This window comes from Hippocampus zosterae, chromosome 5 (assembly GCF_025434085.1).
Source record: "Hippocampus zosterae strain Florida chromosome 5, ASM2543408v3, whole genome shotgun sequence".
In the NCBI taxonomy this organism is placed as follows: domain Eukaryota; kingdom Metazoa; phylum Chordata; class Actinopteri; order Syngnathiformes; family Syngnathidae; genus Hippocampus; species Hippocampus zosterae.
The window spans coordinates 25552045-25571696 of record NC_067455.1 but is presented as its reverse complement, the minus strand read 5'-3'; the positions used below and the strand labels follow the sequence as shown (position 1 = coordinate 25571696).

Here is a 19652-nt window from a genome sequence, read left to right as displayed (position 1 = left end):
AAGACCCACGTAGGCACAGGGAGAACATGCAAACTCCACACAGGAAGGCCGGAGCCTCAATCCGAACCCTGCACCTCTGTACCGTGAGGCGGATGTGCTAAATAGTCGACCACCCTGCTGCCAGATAATTAATAAAATTTCAAAAATAATTAATGTATGTAAATAAGGTACCCCCTATGAAAATGGTATTGAAAACAAATAGGACAGACACTATTTTTCATTCTTGTCGAAATTTGTAGTCACTCAAACCTGTTAACTATTTAAATTTCAATTATAGTAAGGCAAAAACATTAAAGATCATGGCTATTGTTATTTTTAAGCAAATGGAGGTGAAATGGCAGGAAAAAATATATTAGAGTGCACGGGCTGTTTCCCGTACCGTTGCAGTCCACTAAACGAGAGCGGCCCGCCCAGCGATGATGTAATTTCATGAATATGTAAATGGCCTGTCTGGCTGGTGGTTGGGAGGCTCTGGAGTCGGCATCCCCTCTACCTTTATCACCACTGAGCTTCAGCATCCGACTCAAAGGTAAGAAAAGAACATTAAATGGTCTTTGATGGTCCTCCTCTTTGATCAGATGGGTGACAACAAGGGTGTGATTGTTGCAAAAGGGAACGTTTGCCAGTGAACGACATGTTTAGACTGCCTGTTTTCCAATGTTGACTTAAGTATTGCTTTTCACAATGGGTCATTGCAAAGACATTGCATGATAAAACTACTACGCTGGTTTTACTTGTTTGGAGTAAACGAGCATCATTTAATTCAAATATAGTTGGAAATAGTGTTTTTTCATGGCTGAACAGCCATGAAAAAAAATGTAGGAAAATAAAATAAAGTGTCATGTTGTCAACCGGTGCTACTTTTATAGCTGATCCTCAAGCATTTGAGTAAGTGAGTTATCCTGCATGTTGGAAAAGAGGAGATGATGGCTGACAGGAAAAGGTTTGTGTACATATCATATATCCTGGAGATTGACTCATCTTCATTTCAATCGGGATGATAAAATTGCCACACTTGACGTTTATTCCTCCACAATTTTAGCCCAGCATTGTTAGCCTTTGACTTTGTTTTTTGTTTCTTCTTACGCACCCCCGAAGTCCGGCCCCGGGCGTATGCACACTGGTGTCTAATTGGCTGAGCTGCAGCTGAACCCACATACACCTCATCAAACTGAGACTAAACGGGCCCATCTGTTGTCTTGGGCGTCATTTTGGGCGTCTGCATGTGCCGTGCTCAAGATTCAAAAACGAATCTTACCTATGGACTCGGCGTTAAAGCTGAAGAGCGATGTTCTGCGCCTACAGGGATAGGGTATGGATGTTGTAGAGGATGAGCTTAGCCTCTGACACCATCATGCAGCCATCATCGTCCGCCGACTCGCCGAAGCAGGGGGACAATAGCAGCTGGAAGCAGCCGCGCTCCTCCTCCCCCGCCGGCCCAAAAGACGCCGGACCCAAAGCGACGCAAAAAGGGAGTAACCCGTCAAAGCATCTCGCCTCAAAGCAAGCACTGAGCGCAGGGGTAGGGCGAAGCAGCCGAGGTAATTCTCCCGTCTCATCAGGCAGGGAGCGGCAGGCCGTGAGCGCTCCCATATCCAAAGGCGCGGCCGCTGTTCAGGTCTCCGGTGCTGAAAGCCCCATTTTTAGCCGGGCTGCTCCAGACAGAGGCGTCATCCAGACGTCCGACGACTCCCCGCGTCTGGGCTCCGATGTCCCCTCCTCCTGCAGAGCCGATCCAAACAGAGTGGTCTCGGATCAGCCCTCTTCGTCCAAATCCCCCAAATTGAGGAGTAAAAACCAGAAAGGAGGGGACACCTCTGTGACGACTAAGAAAACCTCTAAAAGCACAGTCGGCTGTGGCCCCGGCTTCTGGAAGGAGGGCTGCTTACAATCCGAGCTGATTCAGTTTCACCTGAATAAAAGGTTAGGGAAGAAGGGAACAAAGATGCAGGCAAAACAAGCATCTCCCCCCTCCTTGGAGCTCTCCCCTGAGGCTGAGCCCTCACAACTCGCCCCCCAGCAGGACCAGACACTATTGGAGGAGGTGGAACGACTTGAGGAGGAAAATGATGATCTTAAGGTAAATTCTACACCCGTCTTAAGATAAGATAAGATAAGATATCCTTTATTCGTCCCACACTGGGGAAATTTACAGCCTCCAGCAGCAAGAATGTATGTAAAAAGAAGAAAGTCTTAGAACTCATGGCTGCAGTGTCACAGTCCCATCTGTTGTATGTTCATTTGCTGCACTGTAACTGTTGCCGAGCCATGTATTTGGTGCCTGGGCCTTAAATGGAGACTTGTCCGACTTAACGCCCCCCTTATAAATGCTGTATATATCTGCGTTATAGCGTCACAGCTGAATGCAACAGCAGCAATCATGCCATGCATCTGGAGCAGCTCAGAATCAAAAGCTGATTTGGTAAATAATATTGAAGAAACACACAATGAAAGAACCATACTCAGCAAATATACCTATTATTGAATGTATTAAAGAAGGAGTTTGCTATTTAAACACACACACACACACACACACACACACACACACACACACACACACACACACACACACACGCACACACACACACACACACACACACACACACACATACACAGTTAAAACTGTGTGATCTGAGAGTAGAATATTATTCAAATGGAAATTGGAAGGGTGGCATGGTGCTCGACTGGTTTGCGAGGTTTCAATTCCGACTCTAGCCTTCCTGTTTGGAGTTTGAGATGTTCTCCCCGTGCCTGCGTGGGCTTTTTCTGGGTATTCTGGTTTCCTCCCACATTCCAAAAAACACATTGAACACTCTAAATTGTCCCTAGGTGTGAATGTGAACGCGGATGGTTGTTCGTCTCTGTGTTCCCTGCGATTGGCTAGCAAATGGTTCAAGGTGTCCCACACCTACTGCCCGAAGACGGCTGGGATAGGCTCCAGCATGCCCCGTGACCCTTATGAGAATAATGCGGATCAGAAAATGGATGGATGGATGAATGGATTGTTTTTATTGAAACAACTGTTGTTGATAGTTAATTTTAGATGCTTATATTTTTTCATTATTCTTGTTGCGTTAATGTAGAGCACTGTAGAGCACTTTGGTCAACTGTTTTAAAAGTGCTATGACTGAAGTTGGATTGCAGTTAATATAGTTTAAGTTAGTTTAATATACCTTTAGTTTAATTGGCCAGGACAGCAGCTTCTTTAAATCCCGTTTTGGGCAGATTAGAGAATTGCAACACAGAGAATTGGAAATCTACAGTAATTGGACAACATTTTTCGGACATGTGCACGTACTCAAAGTAGTGCAGCCAAAGGAAGCGCTGCAATAATCGACTGTTAGGAATAAAGACATCTAATTTAATGCAAGGACTATTAGAATTCAGATTGTAATGTACAGTAGGTCAGTGTTTGGGCTGAGGTCAGCAGAGAAAGGCCTTGCTGCCGCTGATTGACTACCACTGGAAATAACAAATTGGTGGGACCTGAGAATTTCTTTTTAGAGAGACTACTCAATCATATTCTGACACCTGGCTATTTGTTCCAATGTTTCCAAGACTGAAATTGAAGAGATGCGAGCAGAGATGGATGAGATGCGGGACACCTTCTATGAGGAAGACGCCTGCCAGCTGCATGACATGCGCAGAGAGTTGGAGAGAGCTAACAAGAATTGCAGAATACTCCAATATCGCCTGAAGAAGGCTGAGAGAAAAAGGATCCGCTTCACAGACAGTGGCCAAGTGGATGGAGAGATGCTCAGAAGTCTCGAGCAAGATCTCAAGGTGACTTTGACATGCGCCGATTCAGTTTTTTGGTCTTTCAGGTTCCGTGCAGTTCATTGGACTCAAGCGAGCACGACTGTATGCTCTTCGTTTAACCAGGTGGCAAAGGATGTGTCTGTGCGTTTGCACCACGAGTTGGAGAATGTGGAAGAGAAGAGAACAAGAACTGAAGAAGAGAATGAGAAGTTAAGGCAGCAACTGATAGAAGTAGAAGTCACTAAACAAGCTCTTCAGAATGAGCTAGAGAAAGCTAAAGAGGTGAGGAAACAAAAATAACCTGTGCTCATTGAGGTGAGTATAAATGAGGGGTTCAAAAGGTCCTGTTCATGAAATACTCTCGTAAGCATTGCTGCGCAACGGAAAGTGAGCACTGAATACAAAACATTACTCTTCGCACTCGAAATATGTTCATTAAAAGTACATATACAGTACGTAGTTAATATTGCTCAAATAAGTCTAATCGTATTTGCACAATCGTAATAGCCCAGCATGTTATTTATAAACCAATCACACAGAAATGAGAAATATCGTCAAATTCTGTTTCCTTTTTTTCTTGGATATTAACTGATTTGGTGCCATTTGAGATTTTTTCACGTTTTTTAAAGAATCCAGGCATTCAATCCCAAGTGCATTTTTATGTATTTAATGTTGTTTTTTTCACGTGGTCGGGTCGGGTAAAGAGGGGCCGGAAAATGGATGGCACTGAATGAGCTACAGTACGTTGTGTGTCCTCCAAGTGAAAAAACAGCTGCCGGCAGCTGACGTAGCAGCAGCAGCAGTTGATGATGATGTAAATGCTGTTTCCCTCTAGCTGTCCCTGAAGAGAAAAGGAGTGAAGGATCTACAGAAAGAGCGGAAGGTTCAGCAGACCCCAACTGAGGTGAGACACTGAGTTTTGGATATGCTATTATTCACATTACCCTCATTAGGTGAAAATATTTGATAGATGTAAATGATTTCATGAACTGTATTGCTCATGATATAATGAGCAGTAAACACTTTCCCTTGTTTCAGTTCTGTTTAAATTTCCTGTTCTCTAGTTATCGTCACCATTTTACCCTCTGTGATGGCTTGGTTAAAAAAATAATAATTATAAGAAGAAGAAGGAAATAATAATTTACTGAGGAGAAATAAAAGAAGTCAGATGTGTTTGATTTTTTTAGATATTTTTTTGCTGAAAATTTGGTTGACCTTCATTCTGTGTAACTGGAGCAGTGAACTTCTTGCTTCCAGTGTAACATTAGCAGATATGCAATTTATATTAGTGATATCCAAACATACATAAAGTACTGTATGTATATAAAAAGGGCATTGCAAAATGGGCTGGTACAACAACTCCCCCCCCAATTTTTCTTTCCTCATACAGTAAATCACTCAACGTAATTGATCTCCCTCTGAAACATAGGAAGAAAATGACGATCTCAAGTGCCAACTGGCCTTCATCAAAGAGGAGGCTGTCTTAATGAGAAAAAAGATGGCAAAGATAGACAAGGAGAAGGATCGCCTAGAGCAGGAGCTGCAGAAGTATCGCTCCTTCTACGGAGATGTGGACAGCCCGTTGCCCAAAGGTGAAGCTGGAGGTCCACCCACCACGAGGGAATCTGAGCTGAAGCTCCGCTTGCGCCTCGTTGAGGAGGAAGCCAACATCCTGGGGAGGAAGATTGTAGAGTTGGAGGTGGAGAACAGGGGCCTGAAGGCTGAGTTGGATGACATGAGGGAGGACAGGTGATGAATCGTCATAAAATCATTCGACTCAACCATTGTGCTCTACAGCCAAATTTGAATTTCAAAATGAACAGAAGAGCCAGGTCCTTTATGGATAAGGTTGAAAAAAAAGAAGAAGAAAAAATGTGTTTGTAAAATTGCGCGTTGACGATGCCATACTTTGCCGATCCCTGGTGTAATACTCAATTTGGATTGTGTGCGGACATATGCCAATGCTCATTGTGTTCCCTAGTCTGGCGGCTGCAGGAGTGGATGGCGATGGCCGTGGAGGTCAGCAGTGCAGAGAGCAGAGTGAGGCACTCTCTGAGCTGAGGCAGCAGCTGCAGCTGGTGGAGGACGAAGCAGAACTTCTGCGCAGGAATTTAGCAGATGTGGAGGAGCAAAACAAAAAGGTAAATAAATGATCAGTGATGATCCCAAAAAAGAATAAATCAGACCAAAGAGTGGGGAATGTGCATCTCCTAACTTGGATTTTTTTTGTTGTTGTTGTTGTTTTATGTTTAGGTGACAAATGAGCTGAACAAGCTCAAGTATAAGGCTGGATCCCATGAAGCTGGCTTGAGACACGGAGGAGGTTTGTTTTGCCTTTTATTTATTTTTGTCGGTTGTAAGAAAACAAGCCGCAAAGCAGAACAATGACCATAAGAGTGTATCTGAGGAAAAATGTGTTTCATAAGGCCACCAGGTGGCCCAAATTAAAGTCTCATTTGCAGAGGTGTCCCACTTTTCACTGTTGGCTTGTTTCAACTTCCCAGGAGGAAGTGACCCTGCGAAAATGGAGGCCCTCCAGGAGGAACTTAAGGCAGCCCGTCTGCAGATCAATGAACTGAGCGGCAAAGTGATGCAGCTGCAATATGAGAACCGTGTACTGCTGTCTAACATGCAGCGCTATGACCTGGCTTCACACCTGGGCATACGAGGCAGCCCACGGGACAGTGATGCCGAGAGCGACGGAGGGCGGGACGATGACACTCCCTCAGCCTCAGCCTCCTCACCTCGCCTCCTGCCACCTCACCGTAAACGGGAGGGCCCCATTGGAGGCGAGAGTGATTCGGATGAGGTGAGGAACATCCGCTGCCTTACCCCAACACGCTCCCTCTACTCACCTGTGGAGAGCCGTTTTTTATCCAGAAGCCTGAAGGACCGGCAGCAGATGATAGACATCCGAATAGAGGCCGAAAGGCTGGGCCGGACCATCGACAGGCTCATTGCTGACACCAGCACCATTATTGCAGAGGCTCGGGTGTACGTCACTAATGGTGAGCTTTTTGCTAGGCTGGTTGATGAAGACGAAGGTGGGAGGTATGTCCGAGAAGTATGAGGTCATAAACTTTACCATGCTTAGGATGACAAAAAACTCACACCATTCTCGCATTTGGCAGGATTCGAGAACATGAGCTGCTATATCGTATCAACGCGCAGATGAAAGCCTTCAGAAAGGAGCTGCAAGGCTTCATTGACCGGCTGGATGTTCCTAAACAAGATGACAAACAACCAGAGGAACCTCTATCTGTAAGCTCAGTTTGGTACACAAACACGCTCATTACAGTAGATGGATTATTAATCAGCCTCTTTATTAGGGCAACATCTTTGACGGCTCTATATGGCATGTTGCCCTGGACAAATACTCTCACACTATTTACATGACATTTGACTGAAATGACACCCAAATAACCAAACCAAATAACTAACTTATGATGATTTGGGTAAGTATCTGGTAGTGATGGGAATTCCGCCTCCTTTTAGAGAGCCGGCTCTTTTGGATCGGGTCCCTAAAAAGAGGCTCTTTCGGCTCCCAAATGGCTCCTCGTTTTTTTTTGTTGCTTAAATTAATTTAATACCAAAAATAACGTAATATTATGTGTAAAATGAAGTACTAATGCAACAAATGGACATTATATCAAATATTTATTATTTATATGACTTTATTTATATTCTTCTGAACATACTCAACATGGAGTGCTACAAAAATAAAAACAAAGTACAAAGACCCATCTCAAAACAAGGTCGTCAAAAAGTTCCAATCTCTGAATGTGTATATTTATAAGCTTTTAACTATTTACAGTAAAACAACATAAGTAAGCTTTGAATACCACACAACAAATTATAAATTAAAATTTGTAAAACAAAAAGAAAAAAAGCAGCATCCAGGTAAAGGTTTTAGCTTGTCTTTAGCGAAGATTGGCATGAAGAAAAAACAAGTGCATCAGTTTTGAGGGGTTGATCCTCTTTCTCCTCTCTGTTAATATTTGCCCTGTTTTGGAGAAGATTCTCTCTGAGGGGACAGATGTTGCGACAACACACAGCCAACACAAAATGGATGAAAATCCCTTGCAATCATTTTACCCAGTTCCTCGTCAATTGTGTTCTGTTTTGCTGGTTTTATAGCTTTTTGCATAAAGTGGCTCATAGAGCTCTGGGTTGTACATCTAGGCAGTTGTGACATCGCAGCAGCAGCAGCAACAGTTGCAGACACACTAGCACCTTCATTAATAGCTGGTTCCCTTGCTTGTCTTTTCTCTTCAAATTGTACTGATGGGTGGATATTTCTGATGTGCCTGTGCAGGTTATTTGTGGAGCCTGATCTATGGGATATTTTAACCTTGCACAGTCTACACGCTGCCTTTGAACTATCAATTAAATTGAAATGAGTCCATATTTCACTGCGTTTCCTATCCATTTTCTCACCTTTCCACTTTCCACCGTGTTGTTTTTTTTCACTAACTAGCTCTCTCGTCTCCTCGTCTGTCTTGTTCGCGTGCTCCTCAGTGTGCTGCTGTGTGTGTCTCTTCTCTAACCCCTCCCCCTTCTCTAAACTGCAGCGTGTGTGTGTGACTCTGTGTGCGTGCGTGCGTGCGTGTGTAACCCTCCCCTTCCGGCTCCCCAATGAGGAGACGGCTCCCACTTCAAAGAGCCGGCTCTCGTAGCCCGCTCGTTCGCGAACGACACATCACTAGTATCTGGCCTCCCATTATACTTCATCAACAGCAGAAACCTTCCGTTCTTAAACCTAAATGGAATATAGCTTTAAGTAATATCTTTGCAACACATCCTATTCACAGTTTTACCAGGTCAAAATAATTGCTGTAAAAATAAATAAATAAAAATGAAATAAGTCAGAGGGTTGGGGCCATTTGCACAGAACCGAAAATAATCGCTGTTATATAGTATGTAGGTGTTTTATGCTAACTATTTGACAATGTTCTCTTATCCCCCCTCTTTTATTTCACTCATCAAGATGTTCCAGCCCATTATTTTGCTGATCCTCATTCTTGTTCTGTTTTCCTCACTCTCCTATGCCACCATTTTTAAACTTGTGTTCCTTTTTACCCTTTTCTTTGTTTTGTAGGCCTCAAAATTTAATGTCGGAGGCTACATCTTTATGTTTCTTTCTTTTGATTTTGATGTAGTGCTTCATTTTAATTCTATTCCATTGAACACCAAGTCACTCAAGGTACAAAGCATAATCAAGTTACAAGCACGGCCCAAGCCATTCATCTCTTCAGATGATTTCTACATCTATAGGAGATCAAACACCTTGGAGGAGATAGTGGAGAGTGAGGTAAGTATGTAACACATTTTCATTAAATGAAAATTACTGAAATGTATTAGATGTATAATTAGAGATCGTCTCTGGGTGGTCGAGGCATACAGTGGTTTGCTTTATGCCAATGTTGCCACGGAATTTTTGGCATGTTGAAAATTGTTCCCAAAGTGAATTGAATGAGCGGAGTGATTTAAATTTCAACGAGCAACAGTTTCAATCTGTTCAGTACAATGCACCATTGAGTATTGATCGTGAATTTTGGGTGGGAATTTTAGTTGGGGTCATGTTGAAGTTTTTAGAAACCAGAATTTTTGGCTTGTGAATTGAATTAGCTGAACATTTAGAATTTCAAAAACGAACAATGTGAATCTCTTTTGCTGAATGTGAATCAGTTTTGTTGAATGTGTCATTGAAAAAATAAAGAATTTTTGTGTGTGTAGTTAGTCGTGATTTTTCATTTGGGGGCGTGTATGGTAATTTTTGTCATGTATATATTCATCCCAAAGGTGAATTGAATGAGCTGAATGTTTTGCATTTCAATATGGAATCATAAAAATGTTTAATGTTGAATGTGCCAATGGGAATCAATAGGGGATTTTTTGTGCGTACTGTACTTTGATTGTGAAAACAAGACATTTTGGTGAATGGTAATTTTTGTCATGTTGAAAATGATTTCAAATGTGAATAAAATGAGCAGGAAGTTTTTAATGTGCTATTGGAAATGAGAAAAATATTAGCCCTGACAAGCATGAATTCTTGGAGTGTTTTGAAATTGGAATGTTGTGATTCACTGAATGAATATGAAAAAAAGATCAGAGTATGTGAATTTGTGAAATTCTGTGATGAAAGTTTGAGAATATTACTTTTTTTTCTGGAATGTTGAAAATACTTCCCAATGTGAATTGAATGAGCTGAATGTTGTACATTTCAAATGGGAATGATGTAAATGTGTAACATTGAATGTGCATTTGCAAATTAATGGGGATTTTTTCTTTGCTTGAAAAATGTTGAATCGTGGGAAAACCATGACTTTTTAGGAATGAGAAAATACAGGCACACTTGTCATCAATCTTTGGAAAATGTTGAAATTGAAACGTAAGAATTGTTTAAAAAATATGGAATGTTTGGCAAGTTTCTAATTTCGTCAGTCACACGAAATAAAGCATTTACAAACTACGAAAAAAAAGGTTCGTTTTCCCAAAAGTCAAACAAACACATTTTAAGATCATAGATAAGATTCAACCTGTGGCAAAATGTTGCAAGAAATTATTTAAATTTGAGGTTGAGAACTTTTCCTTCTGTCATAATGATGATGAAACTATTTTCCCTTATCATTCAACGCTTTTGGCCTGATATGAAAAATTGGTTGACCAAATTTGAATTTTGTTGAATTATTTTCTTGATGGATGACTTAGAATTTTCTGATTAGGATTTGATTGACATAATTTTGTTGATGGGTAAATAACATACATTGTGCCAAATGGAGAACTATCAAGCCCTCCTTCTCAGGATTTGTGACTGACTTATGTTTTTCATATGCCTGAAGAAAATTGAAACAAGCAGCTATGCGAGAAAAATATGTCAGACATTTTAATGGAAATGGCAAGTTTTTACTTATGAATTCCCTTTGTTCATTGGGGAAAAAAATGGTGTCACTTCCTGTTGATTTTAGGGCACTTACGGGTCACTTGTTCAAATTCAGGACACTTTCTGTTGATTTTCTTGTACTTCTGGATCACTTCCTGTTTAATTTGTGGGGTGTACCTAATATTTTGGTCAATTCCAGAGTCATCTCATCCCTCCAAGAGAAGCAATAAGGAGGTTACAATGTGGGACCAAAATGAATTTGACAACCCTGATTTAGAGTCTTCAATTAACCTGACATGTATAAATCCAATTCCAATATCGTTTTCTTTTGTATGTTTTTGAAATATGGGAGAAAGCTGGAATATTCCCAGCCAGAGGGAGGACATGCAAACTTAACTCATATCCTCTTGACTGTGAGGCACATGTGTTAACCACAAAACCATGTGATGTCTATAAACATAAACAGCAGTTTCCGAGAAAGAAACAAATACTTCTCGACTAAATACAATTTTATAATGTGAAAACTTGGGTGGAAGGAGGCTGACTGGCTCGCATATCCCTCTCTCAAAGGTCAAGGGTTCAAATCCGGGCTACATCCTTCCTGTGTGGAGTTAGCATTTTGTCTGCGTGTCTGCGTGGCTCTTGTCCGTGAACTCCAGTTTCCTCACCACAAAAACAAACATAATTGAACAATTGAAACTGTCCATGGGTGTGACTGTGTGTATGAATGGTTGTTCATCTGTGTGTGCCCTGCTATTGGTGACAACCAGTTCAGCGTGTGCCCACCTATTGTCCAAAGACAGCTGGGATAGGCTCATACATGCCATAACCCTCGTCAGGATAAGTGGTTTAGAAAACGGATGAATGAAATAATCTGACGATTAAATTTTCAAACCTGCTTGAAAGGCTTGGAATATAAATAGAGAGCCTGAGAAGGGGACCTTTGACCAAGACCTTCAGTTTACTCTATGATTAAAGTAATTACCGGTACATTAGAAACTAAAGTGCTGTAAATTTACAAAAGGGATAGAGAGAGAGAGAGAGAGAGAGAGAGAGAGAGAGAGAGAGAGAGAGAGAGAGAGAGAGAGAGAGAGAGAGAGAATTCCCGTGAAAGACAGCATGATTCCAGATGTGGGAAGTCCCTCTGCAGTTGTTGTTAACCGAGCTATGACATTCTTTTCAGTTCTGTGCCTGAAATATAGAGTGCATTAAAGATGAGGTAAGGCTCTATTTGGTCGCATTTCTGGTGCTTTTTCGAGGGTTATTGTTTTGCAATAGAGGGCCATGCCACGGCACAAATTGCAATTTGTAGTGTAAAAATGTTTTGCTAGCACTGGTGCGTTTTGTCGACAAACTCTGGCCGCTTGAACGTTTATGTACAGTACGTTTGTGTTTGTGTTACGTTTCGTTATGACAACTTTACATTGTTAGCATGTAAGTAATTTAGCGATGCAGCCGTCAATAGGCTACGTGCGTAAATGGCTTCGTTGCCAATGAGACAGTGTCAGTGGCGCGTTGAAGAATACTTTGGCGTTGACTGAAGGCGGGAATCTTCTCCACCCTGTCTGGTGTTTGGAAAATAAACTCATGGTTACACGAGATAAAAATACTCCCACTCTCCCATACTCACATGAGAGGGGTCCATGATATTTTTGGCACCTTCCACTACTGGAGTGGCGAAGCAGTTACTGTGCGCCTGTCCTCGCCCGTGCCTTCATTTCAAGTAAAGTACAGTAGAAAGCAAAAGGAGCACAAAAGCAACGCACAGGCACCACGATGAAGACTGACGCTCGTGTCTGTGGGAGATGAAGGGGACTATGCCATTCTGCACGAGGACTGCCGTACAAGCTGCTGCCTGGCCCATCAGGGGATTTGGCTGGGTTTGAATAATTGTACCATTTAATTACGTTAAAACATAAAGGTTGTAAATACAAGTAATTGAACGTAAGGACACCTTTTGAAGAACTTTTAATATTTTGTTCGTTTAACTCGGATATGGCGGCGCCATGTGGAGTGCACTTTTAAATGGTTCAGGGCTGCACGGTGGAGGCGGTGCAGCCGGGGGCTACGTCCCGTCTCAAGGATGGGAGTTTGTACCGTGCACCAGACTCGAGAAGACTGGCAAAGGAAAAAACTGCAGCTCACCAAGGAGGATATCATCCCCGCCCATCGTTTTCAGGAACATCTGTGACGCTTTGCCGGGAGAAAGTGAAGGTGGAACAGGGACAAAACTGGAATTCCTCAAAGGACAAATGCCGCCAGACACCGAAGCCCAGCAACAGCAACATACGCGGCTAAAGAAGAAATTTGAGGATCTGAAAAAGCGGCACGTACAGGATAAAGAGAAATGGATGTGGGATAAGGAGGTGCTGCTGAGAGAAGTGGCTGACATACAAGTAACTACAGAACAGTGGGCTGCTGTTCCTCTCTCAGAGAACATTTGTAATTCACTCATTTCTATGCCTCAAGACTGTCTCTCACCTTAGTCTTGTATAATTGCAGTTTGTCAGTGTAATTAATTTAGAACTCTAAATTGACCATAGAGGTGTGCAGGTGAGTGAGGATGGTTATTTGTCTATATGTGCCTTGAACGAACAGTTCAGGGTGTACTCCGCCTCTCCCCAGTCTGCTTAGATGGACTCCAGGTTAGAGTCTCCGACTCCAGCTCACCCGTAACCATTGTGAGGATAAGTAGTACAAAAATGATTTGTCAAAGACTTACTTTCCTGATAGCGCCTAAAGTTACCATGTGCTAAATCATTTGTGATGCCAGCTCATCTCGCAAATTATTTGGCTGAAAGTTGTGCTGATGTTTGTGCAGGCAGGGGAGAACCGGAGAATTTTGCTGGACCTGAAGACAGTGTTGGAAGAAGTGCAGGTGGAGGTGAAGCGAGAAGAAGAAAAGAGGAGTGATCTTCAGCTGCAGTACAACAGAGACAGATGTGCCTGGGAGCTAGAGAGGGCGGAGCTCAAGTGCTGCATTGCACAGGTAATGGATAAAGTTGACCTTTGAGTTGATGGATGCGTGTGCAATTATACAAGAAACGTACAATGTTGCTTGTGATATGCCTATGTTAGGGTGTGTGGCATTATGGTGAATTTTGGTCTACTTTGTCGTCCATGGTTACAAGTGATGAGTCACCTGAGAGTTCATTAAATTCTTGGCCTCAGCTTTGATGAAGATTAGCACGATGGAGACAAACAGTTATTCCATCTGAGCCAGTTGAAACTTGCTTTCACAATGAAGCAGATAAAGTGTTTTCCTTTATTGGTGACAGCTACTGTTAGTCTCGAAAAATACTTTTGAGTTCAATTTCCATGCCACTAACTAGTGTGTGAGGCATTGCGTGGATTACTTGATGTTCGGAGCCATGCATAGTTAGTGGTGTCAATCTATTTGATGAATGTATGTGATGGAATGATTACTGCTCATCTTGTCAATCGTCCGAAGTCATCGGAATGTGGCGGAGCTCTGCCGTTTTAGTGATAACACATTGTGAGACACACAATCTGACACATAGGCTAGCCACCACTAATGGCATGTGAACACAACACATTTACATGTATGAGCCAGATGCTCAGCATGCGGAAAATGTTTTGCCCGAACGTCCGGACATGGAGTGGAGACGAGACCCATCACGATTGGGAGAATCGTAAACTCTATAGGCTGTGATTATTAGCCTAGCGTTATTGTTTAAAATTCGATGCTGTGCCATGCTGTAAATTGTGCACAATGGGATTATCTACCTGGTGCAGTGTTCCCGCAAGCTCTAGGGCACACGTTATCGTCTGTTGTGTCCTACATTGTCATTGCTAAGGTAGTTCTGTTGCGTTGTTGGCCACTCCGCACATTATATTGGCAGCATTATTAGTTGTAAACCATGACAGAGGATTCCTTCCATGCACTCATACATTTTGAATGTTTTCGTACATCATGCCATCTATCCATCCATCCATCCATCATCTACCGCTTATCCGGGGCCGGGTCGCGGGGGCAACAGCTTTAGCAGGGAAGCCCAGACTTCCCTCTCCCTAGCTACTTCTTCCAGCTCTCCCCGGGGGATCCCGAGTCGTTCCCAGGCAAGCTGGGTGACATAGTCTCTCCAGCGTGTCCTGGGTCTTCCTCGGGGTCTTCTCCCAGTGGGACATGACCGGAACACCTCACCGGGGAGGCGCTCAGGAGGCATCCGAATCAGATGCCCAAGCCACCTCATCTGGCTCCTCTCGATGTGGAGGAGAAGCGGCTCGACTCTGAGCCCCTCCCGGATGACTGAGCTTCTCACCTTATCTCTAAGGGAGAGCCCAGACACCCTGCGGAGAAAACTCATTTCAGCCGCTTGTATCCGGGATCTCGTTCTTTCGGTCACGACCCATAGCTCGTGACCATAGGTGAGGGTTGGGACGTAGATCAGAATCAGAATCAGAATCATCTTTATTGTCCAAGTATGTACAACACACAAGGAATTTGTCTCCGGTATAACACGCTGCACTAGTATCATCGTAAACAACAAAATCATTGAACCATTTTAGAGTAACCAGTAGTTTTGTAGCACCATTTTGTGGTGCAAGAAGACTGACTACGTCAGTGACTGTTTAAGGAGTTAATGGCTAGAGGGAAGAAGCTGTTTAAGTGTCTACTGGATTTGGTGCGCATGGATCTGTAGCGTCTGCCTGAGGGGAGTGGCTGAAAAAGGTGGTGGGCAGGGGCCGGGGGATCCAGGAGGATTTTCTGTGCCCTTGTCTTGATTCTTGCAGTGTGCAAGTCCTCAAGAGTGGGTAGGGAATGCCAAAGATTTTTCCGCCGTCCTAACTGTCCGTTGAAGTCGGATTTTGTCCTTTTTTGTGGCGGCCCCAAACCAAACCGTGATGGAAGAACACAGGATTGATTCGATGACTGCCGTGTAGAACTGTCGTAGCATCTCCTGTGGCAGGCCATGCTTCCTCAGCAGCCTCAGGAAGTACATCCGCTGCCGGGCCCTTTTCAGGATGGAGATGGTGTTGACTTCCCACTTCATGTCCTGGGAGACTGTGATTCCCAGGAACTTGAAGGTCTCGACGGTTGACACAGGGCAGTTGGATAGTGTGAGGGGCAACTGTGGAGAAGAATCTTTCCTGAAGTCCACGATCATCTCTACAGTCTTGAGCGTGTTCAGCCCGAGGTTGTGTCGGCTGCACCAGAGATCCAGCTGCTCCACTTGTTGGCGGTACGCAGACTCGTCGCGTAAATTGAGAGCTTCGCCCTTTGGCTCAGCTCCTTCTTCACCACGACAGACCGATACAACGTCCGCATCACAGCAGACGCTGCACCGATCCGCCTGTCGATCTCCCGCTCCCTCCTACCCCCACTCGTGAACAAGACCCCAAGATACTTGAACTCCTCCACTTGAGGTAAGATCTCCTCCCCGACCCGGAGGAGGCACTCCACCCTTTTCCGACTGAGGACCATGGCTTCAGATTTGGAGGTGCTGATTTTCATCCCAAGCGCTTCACACTCGGTTGCGAAACGCTTCAGTGAGAGTTGGAGAGCCCCGTTTGAAGGAGCCAACAGCACCACATCATCTGCAAAAAGCAGGGATGCAATACTGAGGCCCCCAAAACGGACCCCCTCAACGCTTCGGCTGCGCCTAGAAATTCTGTCCATAAAGGTTATGAACAGAATCGGCGACAAAGTCCTACCTCCACTGGAAACGATTCCGACTTACTGCCGGCAATGCGAACCAAACTCTGACATTGGTGGTATAGTGACCGAACAGCCCGTATCAGGGGGTTCGGTACCCCATACCCACGAAGCACCCCCCACAGAACTCCCCGAGGGACGCGGTCAAACGCCTTCTCCAAGTCCACAAAACACATGTAGACTGGTTGGGCGAATTCCCACATACCCTAAAGGACCCTGCTAAGGGTGTAAAGCTGGTCCACTGTTCCACGGCCGGGACGAAAACCACACTGCTCCTCCTCAATCTGAGGCTCGACTTCCTGACGGACCCTCCTCTCCAGCACCCCTGAATAGACCTTACCAGGGAGGCTGAGGAGTGTGATCCCTCTGTAGTTGGAACACACCCTCCGGTCCCCCTTTTTAAAAAGAGGGACTACCACCCCGGTCTGCCAATCCAGAGGCACTCTCCCTGTTGACCAACCGATGTTGCAGAGGCGTGTCAACCAGGACAGCCCCACAACATCCAGAGCCTTGACGAACTCCGGGCGGATCTCATCCACCCCTGGGGCCTTGCCACCGAGGAGCTTTTTAACCACATCGGTGACTTCAACCACTGAGATAGGATACCCACCTCAGAGTCCCCAGGCTCTGCTTCCTCCAAGGAAGGTGTGTTGGTGGAGTTGAGGAGGTCTTCGAAGTACTCTGCCCACCGGTTCACAACGTCCCGAGTCGAAGTCAGCAGTGCCCCAGCCCCACTGTACACAGTGTTAGTGGTGCACTGCTTCCCCCTCCTGAGACGTCGGATGGTGGACCAGAATTTCCTCGAAGCCGTCCGGAAGTCGACTTCCATGGCCTCACCGAACTCTTCCTACGCTCGGGTTTTTGCCTCGGTGACCACCAAAGCCGCGGTCCGCTTGGCCAGTCGATACCCGTCAGCTGCCTCTGGGGTCCCACAGGCCATAAAGGCTCGATAGGACTCCTTCTTCAGCTTGACGGTATCCCTTACTGCTGGTGCCCACCAGCGAGTACGGGGGTTGCCGCCACGACAGGCACCAACCACCTTACGGCCACAACTCAGATTGGCCGCCTCAACAATAGAGGCACGGAACATGGTCCACTCGGGCTCAATGTCCCCCGCCTCCCCCGGAACATGGGAAAAGCTCTGTCGGAGGTGGGAGTTGAAACTCCTTCTGACAGGGGATTCCGCCAGACGCTCCCAACAAACCCTCACTATATGCATGCCATCTATGTACAGTATAATATTTTGAATCTAATGATTTCATAAACAACAATCAGATTTATTGATTGATTATCACACCTGGCTTTTTGCAAACCCTTTATCGGAAGCAAAATAGTTGAGAAAACAGATCACGAAGTGCTTGTAACAAAGAACGCTTGTCGACACCGGCATGAAATTCGTTCGATTTGTGAGAATGAATCTGGTCCATTTATAATAATAATAATAATAATAATAATAATAATACATTTTATTTATAAGCGCCTTTCAAGACACGCAAAGACACTTTACAATAACAAAAAACACAAAACAATACGGGTTGAGCAGCGGCAGCCAAAACGCACCAGCGTTTGTTATGTTATGTGGTCTATTCTTATCTTTTGGCTACTCAAACAAGAGTTGGCTGTGAACAGTGCATCGTCATGCAAAGGCATTTTGATGAATATGTCGATAACAATGGCAAAGAACGGGACAATCAACCATGCAGTACAGTGGATGACTGGCGACTCGGCTTTCTTCGAATGACGTCACTCGCCTGAGATTGCCAATGAAAAGTATTTTAGTTGTTAAGCGCGTTGCTATGGGTCAATCAACCCGGGTAGGTTGCGTTAAATATACTAATGAAAGTATGCTTAAAATTGTTTTAGCCTTTTATATTACTTAAAAGATTGTTGGCCACATTTACTTGACAGACCTTTAAGGACTGAAGTGATACGGCGACAAATGCACGCTACCTAAAATTACACATGTGGGAGATGTACAATTGGTTATTATTAGCATTTTACATGCTCCGAGTCAGCATTATCTGTTAGCTATAATCTCTGCTTGATTAAAAAAAACTGAGCTCATTGGACAAGATGCTTTCTTAATTTGTGCTTTCTACCGTCTTTATTACCGATTTGTTTTACTGTTTATTGTATGTGTTAATTTGCTCCATGGACAGCACTTTTTATGCAGCAATGGCTGTTTGAAAGTGCTCTATAAATACAGTTGAGTTGAGTTGATATGAATTGGCTTAGTCCTTGCACAGTTGTCATCAGTGAGCTATGCATTCAAAATAAACTACGAGATTGATTTTCAACCCCGAAATTCAGGACAAGCATTCAATTCGGAGGTCCTAAGCCAGATATTTCCAGGCAGATTTTACTGTGTGCTGCTGATTTATTCTCACTGTGTCTTTGTGGCCATACCCCCGCACTGCTCCGCCATTACCTAGTCTCCCCACTACCCCGAGGAATGTGACATTCATGTTGACCGGCAGCCAATCAATACTCGAGGTGAGCGTATTAGCTTCATACAGCCACAGGAGGCGCTGTCAAGTTACGATTGATAGCAGAAAGAAAGGGTGGTGCAGAAAAGGCAAGCAGAGCAGCTAACAAGGCCAAATACGGCAAACACAAATACCGTATTTTCCGCACTAAAAGGTGCACTGGATTATGAGGCGCACTTTCAATGAATGGGCTATTTTTAAAAAATATATCTTATATTGGACGCACTGGATTATAAGGCGCAATCTACAATGCATGCACTAGATGGAGCTACGCTCCTTCCGTTTGACTCGAGAGGTGTTCATGACCGCCTCCGAAAAACATAAATTAAGATTACTTCAATGAAACTACGAAAATTGACAATAATGCATCAAAACGGAAAATCAAGCAAGGAAATCACAAAATAAATTCTATAGCCTCCAGCCCCTTCTTGGCATTTCCTTGAGCATAGCTCCAACAGAAGGATCAGATGTCAGTAACATGTAGGAGACTGGACTGTCTCAGAAGTGTTTGTTATTTATTCCTTTATTGTGTATTCACAAACGAGGAAGTCACAAAATAAACTCTGTTGAGGGTATACAATTTATTTTGTGATTTCCTCGCTTGATTTTCTCTTTTGATGCTTTCTTTTCAATTTTCATAGTTTCTTTGAAGTTATCGTTCATTTACTTCTTTCGGAGAACGCCTCTCAAGTCGAACGGAGGAAGAGAAGGCATGGAGACGGACAAAGACGTACCCGTATTTGTTGAGACTGAAAACCATTCATAAAGTGTGTGTTTTAAAAAAAACAACACCCCAGCTCTCCTTTTTTCGGAGCTGCAACAAAAACGTATTCAATAAAGCAGCGAC

General features: G+C 43.9%; 3 protein-coding genes across 15 annotated transcripts in view; 2 read left to right on the top strand and 1 right to left on the bottom strand.

Annotated features, from left to right (window-relative positions):
* The window catches only part of cmc1 (C-x(9)-C motif containing 1), a 226517-nt gene that overhangs the window by 160471 nt on the left and 46394 nt on the right, over window positions 1-19652 (bottom strand). The gene's annotated exons all lie outside the window — the stretch shown is intronic.
* LOC127600285 (protein SOGA3) lies at window positions 1715-8889 on the top strand. Its single transcript, XM_052064748.1, has 10 exons — window positions 1715-2080; window positions 3559-3783; window positions 3883-4041; window positions 4595-4663; window positions 5189-5508; window positions 5741-5900; window positions 6013-6082; window positions 6264-6810; window positions 6891-7020; window positions 8747-8889. The coding sequence occupies exons 1-10, from the start codon at window positions 1946-1948 to the stop codon at window positions 8855-8857; spliced, it is 1926 nt and encodes a 641-aa protein (XP_051920708.1). The 5' UTR covers window positions 1715-1945; the 3' UTR covers window positions 8858-8889.
* Window positions 8891-19652, top strand: part of soga3a (SOGA family member 3a) — a 34873-nt gene continuing 24111 nt past the window's right edge. For 3 of the 13 annotated variants that reach the window (XM_052064637.1, XM_052064635.1, XM_052064639.1), the window contains exons 1-2: window positions 12274-13038; window positions 13464-13631. In XM_052064637.1, the coding sequence (XP_051920597.1) occupies window positions 12649-13038; window positions 13464-13631 (558 nt within the window). In that variant the 5' untranslated portion in view covers window positions 12274-12648. Of the gene's footprint in view, window positions 9071-12268; window positions 13039-13463; window positions 13632-18751; window positions 18813-19652 lie in introns of those variants that run through there. The other 10 variants (XM_052064645.1, XM_052064636.1, XM_052064640.1 and 7 more) reach the window with 8 other exon arrangements.